The sequence below is a fragment of the Sitophilus oryzae genome, unplaced genomic scaffold (genome assembly GCF_002938485.1).
Source record: "Sitophilus oryzae breed Bouriz unplaced genomic scaffold, Soryzae_2.0 scaffold_496_pilon_pilon, whole genome shotgun sequence".
Taxonomy (NCBI): domain Eukaryota; kingdom Metazoa; phylum Arthropoda; class Insecta; order Coleoptera; family Curculionidae; genus Sitophilus; species Sitophilus oryzae.
The window spans coordinates 2,182,216-2,195,487 of NW_022147080.1; the positions used below are offsets into that span (position 1 = coordinate 2,182,216).

Below are 13,272 nucleotides of genomic sequence, written 5' to 3' on the forward strand. Positions count from 1 at the left end.
ATAATGTTCTCTTACTCTGGGTGCCAGACCACCAAGGGATAGAAAGCAATGTAAAAGCAAACGATCTATAGCTAGAAAATGAGCGAATACTCCCACTAACTGGACCAGAACCGTTTTGCTTCTCAAGTGGAAACCAATTTAAAGCCGAATTCAAGAACTTGGAAGACTCCATCCGTAACCTCGAATTGAAATCCTCCAACAGTGTAAGACACTCGAAGAAATTTCTCAGAACTTACGAACGACAAAACTCAAAGATTTTCGTTGATTCAAGTAAGAAAAATATTCGGATTTACAAGACACTGTCTCCTCAATGAACATCTCAGTAGATTCAATGGGAAACAGCAGTAAACGCAAATTCTGTGGGAAATATGGGGAAACACCAGAACCGATATCAGTCGTACCAAACTTTGGTACGACTGATATCGGAGATGGAGAACTAACTTCTATAAAACCGGCTCAGATACTGGCTTTTGTCAAAGCTTTGAGACTGGATGATGAGTTATTATTATTATAACTTAATATTTTAATGGCTGTACTTAAACTGCCGTTAAACGGTAGTTTACTAAAATGCCGTTAATAGGTATTACGTCGTTGATGTGACGCACTTGACGGCTTTATGAAATATAGGAATTTTATAAGGACTAACCAACGCTATCCACCCCACCAAATAACCAACTTAACCAACGCAACTAACCTCGACACCGATAAAAAAATTTAGAAAACAAATATAAATTAGTAAAAACCAACCAACCCCACCAAATAACCAACTAACCAATGAATTAACACCCTCCAAATAACCACGCTAACCAACCCGCCAAATAACTAAACCAATCCAACCAAAATGAGTGCAACCAATGCAATAAGATCACGCTATAAGCAAAAAGAAATATAAAAAATTTTGGTCGGCGTGAGATTTGAACCCCGGACCATTCGCTCATGAATCGATAGCCTCAGCCACGGAGGCACAGGCGCTCTTCCAAAATGCTTATAGCTAGGCATTACTTTCCGCCGACATGAACGACGTCACAATATCTATTAACGGCATTTTAGTAGGCTACCGTTTAACGGCTGTTTAAGTACATCGTATTTTAATTACCCCCCCTATACATTCCCCATAACAAGGCATATAAAATAAAAAAAATTATATACTTACAGGATATCCCATTTAAAGAAAATATAAGTTTGGGTCATATTTCAACTAGTTACGCCACTGAATACTACGTGAAATAGTCTATACAGTTTTCGCCTTTTCTATATATAAAACAATTAAACTTTATAAAACAATCGAGATACAAAGGGGATCGAAAAATGTAAAATGTTCAAATGTGTCCTGTATTTCAGGAACTAACAGGGCTAGGACAAATCGATGTGTAGCATCTTTAATTTCATAAATAGCATAATGATGTGAAAACAGCACCTTTGTATCTCTACTCATAAACGCGAAACCCTGTAAAACACACGAAAATGGGACACCCTGTACCGATTTCGCCGAAATGTTCTGTTTGGGACAACTTGTATAGGTATACGATACACGTGAAAAATGTCTTAATAGCCATAAACCAAATAACTTTCGCATTTTCACTTTGTCGAGTCGATCGTAAATTGCAGAATTGAATTGGTTCGATATAGAAAATTGACGTATCTGCGTCAATAAATACTCTTGCGCACTGAAAATGGTATAACATCGTTTAATTACATTATCAAGTGAAAGCACTGTTTAAAAAGCATAAGATTTTTCCTCTATTCTCAAGAGGTTTCGATAATTACGTCATTATGAAAAGAATTGACACTCCTTTTGAATGAGGTTTCTATACAGGGTGTCCCAGAAATAAATGCAATTATTTTAAGGGGTGGTAGATCTGGTCAAAAGAAACAATTTTTCTCTTTACAGTTTTTCAAATAAGTCCAAATTTACTGTGAAAATTTCAAAAAAAATGATTTTTTGCTAAAATTTTGAGAACCACTACATCTTTTCTGGATTGTCTTTCATGTAAATTTAAGCTACTACCTATGTTGCCATATTATCAAGAAATTCTGTTTTTTAAAAACTTAAAACTAAAAAACATTTTCAAATTTTTTTTTAAAAATTCCAAATTTTCAATTTAAAAAAAAATACCTAATAGACGTGTTTCTGAGGCCGCAATATACTACCAGTTAAAATACTTGCACTTATTTTTGGGACACCCTGTATACACAAGTTTTTGGAAATTTCAGACAAGTGAAATCCGGACAAAATCCGGTGTCTTTACCGAAAAGTAAATTATGAATTTATTTAGTTAGTTTGTTTAATTTATTGTATATATTTATACAGGGTGTCCCAGAAATAAGTGCAAATATTTTAAGGGGTGGTAGATCTCGATAAAAAAAACATATATTTTCTCTTTATCGTTTTTCAAATAAGTTCAAAATAACGGAGTTATTTTACTTTGAAAATTTCCAAAAACAAATGATTTTTTGTTTTTGGAAAAATTTTGAGAACCACTGGATCTTTTTTGGATTTTCGTTCTTGTAAATTTAATCTCTTACCTATGTTGCTATATTATCAAGAAATTATATTTTTTAACTAAAAACTAAAAACAGTTCCAAAAAATTTTTCAAAAAATTTCGAATTTTCAAAAAAAAATTTTCGCGAAAAAAAACTCATAGGCGTGTTTCTGGGGTTGAACTATACTACCAGTTAAAATACTTACACTTATTTCTGGAAGACCCTGTATAGTCAAAGGCAGCGATTTAATGCCCTCGCCGAGGGGACCCGAGGCGCCACAAAAAATGCGAGGTCCAGCGAGACACCCCGAGACAGAGCAAAAACGCAGCAGTAAAATTCTGCAGTAGGTACATAAATAAATATTCTGAAGAATAATTTTGTAATAATAACAAAAAAAATCAAGCGCTCAATGAGATAAATTTAATAACACTTTTGGGAAAATTTGGGAACATTTTTTTCTTAAATCCCATTTAAAACCGACCTGAAAGTCGAGAAAATAACAAAAACAGGGAAATCCACAAAACCAAATTGCACATATCAGTTTCAAACAGAAAAGGATAAATCCACCTGTGAATATTGAAAATATTGAAATTGCAACGGGGTTCTAACAATACTGGCGCATTCGCCATTGTCAAGAATTTATGCAATGTGGCTTGTTCCTTGTTTTTCGAATACTGTGGTGCAATAAATTTTATAGTAAACGTAATTAGAAAACAAACAAGGTTGGTGTTATAGTCGCAAAAATATCCGAGCTCATATTAACCGATTATCTTATCAGAATACTCTATTCTTGGGTTAAATATTCGCAGGAACGGCTTCAGGATTTAAACTCTTCAGAATTTTAAATTAAAATATATTTCGAAGATTAAGTAGCGTTTCACTTAAGTTTTTAAAATTGTTTATTTGAGATTATATTTTTTTATAAGATATGCAGACAATAACAGCCTATATTTTAAAAAAAAAATCATAGATATACAATATACAGGGCGATTTAAATATATTATCACATTAAAGATGAAGTTTTCAAATTAAATGTTCCATATTCTTTCACTGAGTGGATTTACCAAATAGTAATTCTCAATTCCCATTCCAAAAATATTATTACATAATAGGACCACTTTTGAATTTAAATTTTCATATTATTTTTACCTTTTTTAACCGGAAATATTTTGTGAGGATCGTCTTCGAAACCAGTTTTATACATACTAAAATTGGAGTGAGTTAAAAAGAGATCCACTTTTTGAAACGGAACACACTGTATTTTATTGTAAGTCAACACAATTTTGATCCAATTTTAGATTTTGTCAAGCATTTCTTTTGTATAACCCTTTAAAAATATATAAACAAAAGTATAACTAAAGCAAAATTAATAAAAAAAAATCATGTGTATACAGTAATTGTCGTTTTTATTTTGAAAATGAAACATGTTGTTTTTCTCTTTTTCTGCAACAACTTTTAAGAAAAACTGAGAATTAGTTGAAAATTTCATAATGAATTTTTCACTTGGGAAATTAATGATTATGATTTATTATGCTGCTAAAAACATAATCGTTTTAAAAATTTGAAACAACTATTTTGGATTAATCATTGAAATGGCAACCGATTTTCATATAAAAACTTGTAAAAAAATATTATTTAACTTACAAAAAAGTAAGAAATTTCCAGACAAATCTATTTTAAAAAAATATTTTTTTTTGTGATTAAAATACGTGATTAAAAAATATAAAAACGTCATTTTAACGACTAGGCATAAAAGTGAAGCACTACAACTTACAAGGTAGTACCCTTGATTATGTAATAATAATATATAAACAAGGGTATTACATTATCCTTTTATATAATTTGGAACGTTTAATTTATTTTTTCTAACGTCACAAAAGTATTATTTCTTGCGACGTGATTGACAATATAAAAACGCCATTTTAACGCCTAGGCATAAAAGTGAATCACTTTTCCGCCTAAGCAGTCTAAGCACAACAGTACGATAATGTATTATCAAACTGACATAAAGTGTCAAATTCAACGATCCGTAACTATTGTTTCGAGATATAAGTACTTACAAGGTATTAAATTTAAATCTTTTTGTATAATTTGCAACGTTTGAAATTGTTTAAAAAATTATTTGTGACGTTTGAAAAAAAAATAGCATGTTTTATTCGGAGTAAAAATGATTTTTGTACCTCTCCTGTAATATCAAACGTACAGCCTCGCCATAAAAAGTATAATTTTTACTTCTAATAAAACAATATATTATTATTGAATAGATTCTCATATGTGAACGATTAATCCAAATAATCAAACTTCTGAGAAGTTCTTATTTGATCAATATATCTCTTAGTACGACCCAGATCGATATAAACTCGTACGACCTCGTAAAACAATGCTTATCGCACACGAAACCTAATAAATTTAAATACATCTGTTTACGACCGATATCTTATCTCTCTGATTATATCTCTCTCTTCTCCTTCCAGATACCCGCTATGACAACAGTAAACTGCCAGAAACCCGTCGCGTTTGACACCTCGCCCCTCATCTTCGACATCCCCTACCCCAACGTGACAATCTACCCGGTAATCTCGCACCTCCAGTCAAACCGCTCGTTCCTACACTCCCAGAAGCTCAAACACAGCATCCTACAGTCGAAAAAGGCCTTCCTCCATGTATCCATCGAAGACCAGAAGCCCGAGGATGAGCAGATGGAGGAGAAATCGATAGTTTTGGGGCAGTTACTGGACCACAAAAGAACTGTGCCGAAGAAAATCAGCTTTAAGATCAAAAAACAGTCGTCATTGCATAAGAGGAACGTAGGAATACAACGTATAGCTAACATACCGACCAATAAAGTAGCGGAATTGACAAAAAAGTTCAACGAAATGGTGGAAAATCAGAATGTTTCCAGGGAACAAATGAGGATGTTGGTGAAACGTGGTGATAGTGATACGGATAAGGTTAAAAGAACGTTGGTGCAGAGAGAAGGTTCGAAAGTGTCTCGAAAACCGAGCGTGAAAACGAAACCAGCTCTCGAAGGGAAGAATTTGGTAATAATCAAGACGAAACCCGTTAGAAAAAGCAGTATTAAAAGACAGGGGAGCTGGGGGAGGGAAAAACTCACCGAAACACCTATTCAGAGACCCACTACTTTGAGCTTAAACAGAACTCTAAACGTGCCGAAAGCCATCATTGAAACTTCTCCTAACGGAACATCAGTCAGGGCAGCTATAGAGATTTTCGAGAAAAAATCTGCTGTTACAGCTTTGTCACCTACTAAACCCGAAACCAAAACATCCACCTTGAAGCCTTCACCGAAACCAAAACCGGAAATTCCAGAAAAATCGGCCACTTTGAGGGATTTCAGGAGACCTTCTCCAAACGCAACACCTGTGAAAGCGGCTGACAACAGTCACCTGACTCAAACAGATAGTGGAACAACAAATAAGGAACCTAAAGAAGAAAGTGGTGAGTTTGGAGACGAAGAAATAGTACAAATTATTAACATTCCCGCTGTGTTACCTCAACGAAGATGCGACTCCATGTACGAAACATTGCATCTTCGAAAAATACCAACGGACTCGCTCAAATCTAAGTCCGTGGACAACATCAACAAGGAACTAAGAAACTCGTCTATTCAGCCTAACTGTTCGTTCCTTTGGAGGGAGAAATCTTCAACGTCTACTAGAACTAGTTTTAGTGAAGTTGGCACACCGGAAGACACAAGGAAACTACCTCCAGATATACCTCCTAAACCAAACGTCGACACCAAGCCAGCTTTACCTCCTAAATTGATGGGGAAGAGGCCTGTTTCTTCAATCAAAACGAACTGTGATAACGATACCTTGGCCGATTACGAAGAAATCGGTTCTTCTGTAACAATTAATGACACCAACGACGAGAAATTCAAAGGTTACGATGAAATTACCAAGCCTGTCAATGAAATGGAGGTTATGAAAACGGAAAAACTGTATGAGGAGATTATAAGACCTGATAGTCCTTCGAAGGAGGTTCCTGAAGAGAAGTATTACGAGGAAATTATCAAAAATAGCGAGGAGAAGATCTATGAAGAACTGAAACCCGTCGTGCCAATCAGAAATGATGATGGTTACGAACCAATATGCTCAAATCTTCCTGAAAAAGATTCCGGACGTAACCAAATTAAGGAAAACATCTACGAGACTCTTCCAGCCCATTCTATTCCTTCCAGGCTTCAAGAACCGTTACCTCCACGACCTCCATCATCAACAAGACAGGAAGAGAACGTTTATAATTGCTATGAGTCCATCTACACTGAGTCCAGGAAAGATGGATATTACGAAAGTATCAATGGGTCACAACTGACAGATAGTGGATCTAACAGAGACAGTGTTTTATCATCTGACCACAAGAGTAATAGTTTGTATGGAAAGCCTTTGCCCATGTGGGATGTGAACGTTGAAGGAGTTTATTATAAGACTGCCAGTGACTTTAGTAGTGATCGGGTTTCGGACAGGAGTGATGAATGGGAGGATATGAGTGATAATGATGATGAGAAAAACAAATTTATCATGTAAGTATATGTATACTTTTTTAGAAAGGACTTGGAATGATTAAAAAAACTGGGAACAGTTTGTATATACAGGGTGTCCCAGAAATAAGTGCAAGTATTTTAACTGGTAGTATAGTTCAACCCCAGAAACACGCCTATGAGGTTTTTCGCTTTTTTGAAAGTTTTTTTGGAATTTTTTTTAGATTAAATTTACAAGAAAGAAAATCTAGAAAAGATCCAGTGGTTCTCAAAATTTTAGCAAAAATTATTTTTTTGGAAATTTTTAAAGTATGGCTTATTTGAAAAACGATAAAGAGAAAATATGATTCTCTTATCGAGATATACCACCCCTTAAAATACTTGCACTTATTTCTGGGATACCCTGTATAGTGGTGGAGAAGTTTTTCTGAAGTATTTATTTTTTAATAAATTACTAGTGGCCAGAGTGTCTTACTGCTGTACAAATTACAAATTACTTTTTTTAAGCGCTTAATAATTTTGAAAATAATTTAAAAACGGCTTAGCGGTACTTTAAATCCACTACTTCAATAAGTTCCATTAAAAGTTTCCTCTAAAATAAATAGGGGATAAAATAAACGACGCTCTTAAAATTTACATGGGATTTCTTATACAGGGTGAGTCTTAAATAAGTGCAAATATTTTTAGGGCTGGTAGATCTCGGTAAAAGAAACATTTCCCTTTATCGTTTTTCAACTCTAAAAAAAGAATAAAACCGAGTTATTTTACTGTTAAATTTAAAAAAATGTATTTTTTGTTAAATTTTGAGAAAAAAATTTATATGAATTTTTTTCAAAAATTCAATTATCAATAAATGTTTTTCGCGAAAAAAAGTCATAGGCGTGTTTCTTGGGACGAAACTACTACCCCTAGAAATATTTGCACTTATTTAAGCACATTCATTTAATACTCACCCTGTATATGTCCTGAGCCGATGCATAAACCGGTACCACAGTTTATAAAAAATATTAATTACTAGTTGAAGCCTGGCTCATCCGCCACGACAATAAGGGAAAAAAATACTTTTTATTTTTTTTTAATTAAATGAAAAACAAAAAATCCGGCGACGACAGTTTTTAGAAGAGCCAAGTAGCTATCTTTTAGTAAAAAAAGCAACTTTCTAGAGCAAGTCGTTACTTCATGTAGATTAAAAGGTATATTATATTTTATAAACTGTGGCAATAATATATATTATTTTTTTATTATTTACTATAAATATTTTTTATTTTAAAAACTAGAATCATACCTCATATATTTTCATGAATAAATAGTGGTGTTCTTGTTTAAAGTAGAATAATTTTGATAATGCCAGTCAAAGTTTATAATATATAAAATTAATTAAACATAGTTACTAGATGAGTCATTTCACAAATTTTTGATAAAAATAGGTTTGTTTGGTTTTATTAAAATAACTTAACTTTTTCTAGTAATCAAACTGAGTCATTTGTTTAAGTTATTTATGATCATATATTAATTAACTTTTGGTTTATTTAATTAATAAACAGATAACATTAGATTTAAATTGTTTGAGATAATTTTAGTAATTTTGCAAAAACGCCTAAACCAAATATGTATTTCTAAACTAAATGAATTTATTTTATGATGAACATCGAATAGTAAATTTGAATTTTCTTATTCTTCATATGTCTGGTTGCCTATGTAATCATTTGTTATATTTTATTTTACCAGTAATTATTTAAATTACTGTTGAATATTAAATAAACAAGCATTGTTACGGCAAATATAACCTATAAATTTTCATTTCAATATTACAAAAAACGGAATGCCTACTCAGAAAATCTTTTAATATCATTAAAAAATTTTCAGTGTCAGGGAAAGACAACGAATGAAGAAATCTGGTTGGTCCGAATTACTCTCGAAGACCTCGAAAATTTCTGGCGATCAACTTGGTAAGTGGATTTTAATTTATTCTCTAGGCATAGGGATGTCCACTTTTGGAACAAAAATCATTAAATATCGTTTGTATATTTGAATTTTAATATTTGTTTATAAAATATGTTTATGAGGCAATATAATGACTGTATAACTGTGTAAATTATACTTTGATATATTAACAGGCGCCTTCTTAGTATTTTAGTGTGATTTTTTTTCCGAGTTATTTATTTATTACATTATTATGTATATCGATTTTTTAAATTCCCATATTGATATTTTGAGCTATCGATACTTGTAGACATCCCTATATAGACAGTTTTTTTTCTCATTATTTAACTTCATTTCTCATCATTCAAGATTTTTTCTATTATTTAAAAACTGATTGAAAATATGTAAAAATTTTATTTTTAAGGCTAATTTATTATACAGGGTGAGTCTTAAATAAGTGCAAATATTTTCGTGGCTGGTAGATCTCTTTTCTCCTTTCTGTTTTTCAAATAAGCCTAAATTAACCGAGTTATTAAAGTTTGAAATTTAAAAAAATATATTCATTTTTAAAAAATTTTGGGAACCACCGGATTTTTGCCCTTTAGTGCCGTAACCATGGTAATATTAGAGATTAAAAAATTATCTGTCAGAAAATTTGCGGTGAACAGGCAGTTCTAAAAAGTTTTCTAAAATATATAGAAAAATACCGTATGATCGAGAAAAAACGGCGTCAACGATGGCTATGGGATTTATATGGGAAATGTCATTGATCGTCATTTCCCAGCCAACTGGATGCCGTTTTTTTTTATCATACGGTAGAATAGGCACGATTTTCAACATCCTTTTTTTGCGAAAAAAAAAACCTCAGACGTGTTCCTGGGGTCGAAATATACCACCCCATATACATAAAAATATTTGCTCCTATTTAAGACTCACCCTGTATTAATCATCGTTTTGTTAAAAATATAATAAAACTTAAAGCGATAAAAATATAGATAAATAAGCTTTCTATAGATTACTACATTTCTTCGAACCTGAATTCAAACGTTAAAAAAATAAAACTCAATAAATTCGTATTTCGCTCACGTTAAATAGAGAAAGTGACAGTGCTTCTAGTTTTATATACACTAATTAATATGCATTACTAGTATTTATTATCTATATCATACGTAATTAAAAGTATCATATAACCGCTAGTGTTTTATAATCCGGAACTGATTATATTTTTCGTTAAATCAACAAAGATTCATTGATATTCAACAGCTAGGGTACCGCTGAAGCAACTTGAAAATGTTTTTCGACGCACACAAGCATTGTATTTTTATGCAATCGTTTCTTCAATTAGTAAATTACAACCTTTATCATTTTATTTAAACAGGTTGCTTCAACACAGTGGTCGCGCTCGAGGTTACAGCCGTGTTGCCAAGTTTACTTTAGCCATTCAATTTTTTTAATAATAGATTATTAAAATTCATTTAGACAGCCAGTCAGCTTTTTCAACAGAATATTTCAACAGACGTCATCCAAAAAATTACGGAAAATACAGTTTGCATACAATTAGACCGACACAACTGCCAGTGTCATGGATCCTTCCCATTGGATAGACTATACAGGGTGTCCCAGAAACAAGTGCAAGTATTTTAACTGGTAGTTCAACCCCAGAAATACGCCTATTAGTTCTTTTTTCGCGAAATTTTTTTTTGAAATCTCGAAATTTTTTGAAAAAATTTTTGGAATTTTTTTTTAGTTTTTAGTCAAAAAACATAATATCTTGATAATATGGCAACATATAGGTATTAGATTAAATTTACAAGAAAGAAAATACAGTAAAGGTCCAGTGGTTCTTAAAATTTTAGCAAAAAATCATTTTTTTTGGAAATTTTCAAAGTAAAATAACTCCGTTATTTTGGACTTATTTGAAAAACGATAAAGAGAAAATATGTTTCTTTTATCGAGATCTACCACCCCTTAAAATACTTGCACTTATTTCTGGGACACCCTGTATTAGACATTGGACGTATGTAAATTATATTAAGCGTAGTTCCCAACCCAAACCAACCTACCCCTCTCAGAGAGAAATGTATAAATAGGTGGTATATTATGAAATTGCCACAAAAGAAATTAATAATACAAATTAAAATAGAAAAGCCAGCCCAATCCAAGTTTATCTATTTCCGCAGTCACAATATCTTTCAGCAAAAAATTAATGTTCTAGTACTTTATTTAAATATTAACCACTACCCCCCCCTCCCAGACTTAATCTCTAGATGCGTCACTGTTCATTTGTAGAAGAGTTTCTTTTGCTTATGGCCAGTGAAATCAAAGAATACAGTGACAGTGAAAAGAAAAATCAGACCTACGAGATTATTTCCGAAAAATTCAAGGACCTGGGCCCTGAAGCGACTAGGGGATACAGTAACGAAAAAAATAATTCTCTTAGAACTCTTTACAGAAAAGAATTATCGAAACTTCGTTCGGCTGTTGGGGATGAGGATTATTTGTAAATCGTCTCTATGGTATTCTAATTTACTTAATTTTCTGAACGACCAAGACACCACAAGAAATTCTAGTAGACATGTAGTTAAGACGTTTAACTTATTTAAACAAATAGCAAAACTACATAATCACAACAGTGTTTCCTCCAAGATGATATAACAGATTACAAAAGCAGACTAAATGACAAGTCGTAATTTAGACACAATTTGGTATGTACGTTTTATCTGCAAGATTTTGTCGGGGCAAGCAAATCATACGATAAGTCCTTGCGTGGAATGGACCGAGCCAAACCGAGCTAAATATAATATTAAAAAATTACATAAGATATAGAAATTCTGTTAGATCTGACAACGATGTTTTAGCGTCCATGGCCGGCGTCAATTTCGCTTTTCTTCGGTAACGATTCTGTGCGAGAACGAACTATAGTTCGCCGTGAGCCAGACAAGGACGGTGCCATCGCAGAAATTCCTTTGTTTTCATAACACTCGACGACGGGAAACTTTTTCATTTTCTTCATAATTTTAACGATGGACGGCCATTTTTAAACGCGAAAACAATATAGTGACGGGATGAGATCGTTACGGATGCATATTTTAATATTTTAGTAATTCTCGTTGGTTGCAAACGGCAGACGTTTGAAAATAAGTTCGTTTCGTTACTTTGCTCGTGTGACGAAGTGAAGTGAAAGTCTTTCGGAGTCACAATTTTTTATCGAACAGTTTTACGCGAATCCTGGATGTTGTAGTGATGTGCGCAAAGTTACAGTGATTAAAAGTGACTTAATTGTTGGTAATTTGTGAACGTAAATGGATTTTTATCATGCGGTAGACAGTGACGCATAATAGGGTATCTTTGTTTATCTTGTCTTGTCATTATGTGTCATTATTATTGATTGACATTGACATTCGTGTAATCAATAATTAGTAATTTAGAAATATACCCAATATTAACAGAGAAATTACTCACAAAGTAATAACAGAAAACTGGTAAAATGTTTATATAACGAGTATTAGTCAGTATGTTGTTTAATGTAACCAATAAAATTATAACCAGTTCTAAATCTTAATCTCAGTACATCTAGGTACAATAAAAAAATTATAACGATATTCACTGATGTTTTTGATTGTTGGAATTATTCTAGATCATGACATAAGCGGTGTGAATAGTCTTTGATGGGCGAGTTTTGCTCTAAAAGGACAAGACAAGTTAACGCTGCCTCCTACAAGGTCACTGTTATAAACCCACAATTGTTACAGAAATTCTTTAGCATGTTTTAAAAATGAAATAGTTCTGTTGAAATACTAAATTGCCAGTGTTTGTAAAATGTAGGTATTTTGTTTGTTTTTATTGTTATCAAGATACGTTAATGATATTTTATCTCCTACCAGTATATTTATTTGATCTCCAATTTTAAATTATTATTTTTTAGTGATTTTAGTTTAACTAAAATTAGTTAACGTTGCAATGTTAATGGGATTTAAGTAATTTGGTTGTCAATAATATTCATTGTAAGAGTACATAATGGAAATATTTTTAAATGATTTTGATGTAGTTTAAAGTACCTATATTAGTTTAAAGCATATTTAGAGTAAGAAAGTTTATGGACAAAGATTTCATAGTATCTTAGCGCCTTATTTTGTGGATAAAATAACTGAAAATATAGTTTTGTTCTTTATTTGTCCAAAATTTTCTACAATAAGTAGTGTAGATCATACTTACCGAGATACTTACCTAATAAGCTGGTAGGGCATAAAACAAACCAATTATTATCTTGCAGCAAAATTAAATAATATCATCTTTATCAAATTGTAGGCGTTTGAATTAGTGTGAAATATTGTTAAATAAATGTGGATTTAAAATGAATGAT

General features: G+C 32.2%; 1 protein-coding gene across 3 annotated transcripts in view; it reads left to right on the forward strand.

Moving 5' to 3' along the window:
* LOC115886792 overlaps positions 1 to 13,272 on the forward strand; it is a 91,305-nt gene that overhangs the window by 57,174 nt on the left and 20,859 nt on the right. For all 3 annotated transcript variants that reach the window (XM_030906079.1, XM_030906078.1, XM_030906080.1), the window contains exons 2-3: positions 4,960 to 7,028; positions 8,853 to 8,935. In XM_030906079.1, coding sequence (XP_030761939.1) covers positions 4,969 to 7,028; positions 8,853 to 8,935 — 2,143 coding nt within the window. In that variant the 5' untranslated portion in view covers positions 4,960 to 4,968. The remainder of the gene's footprint in view (positions 1 to 4,959; positions 7,029 to 8,852; positions 8,936 to 13,272) is intronic.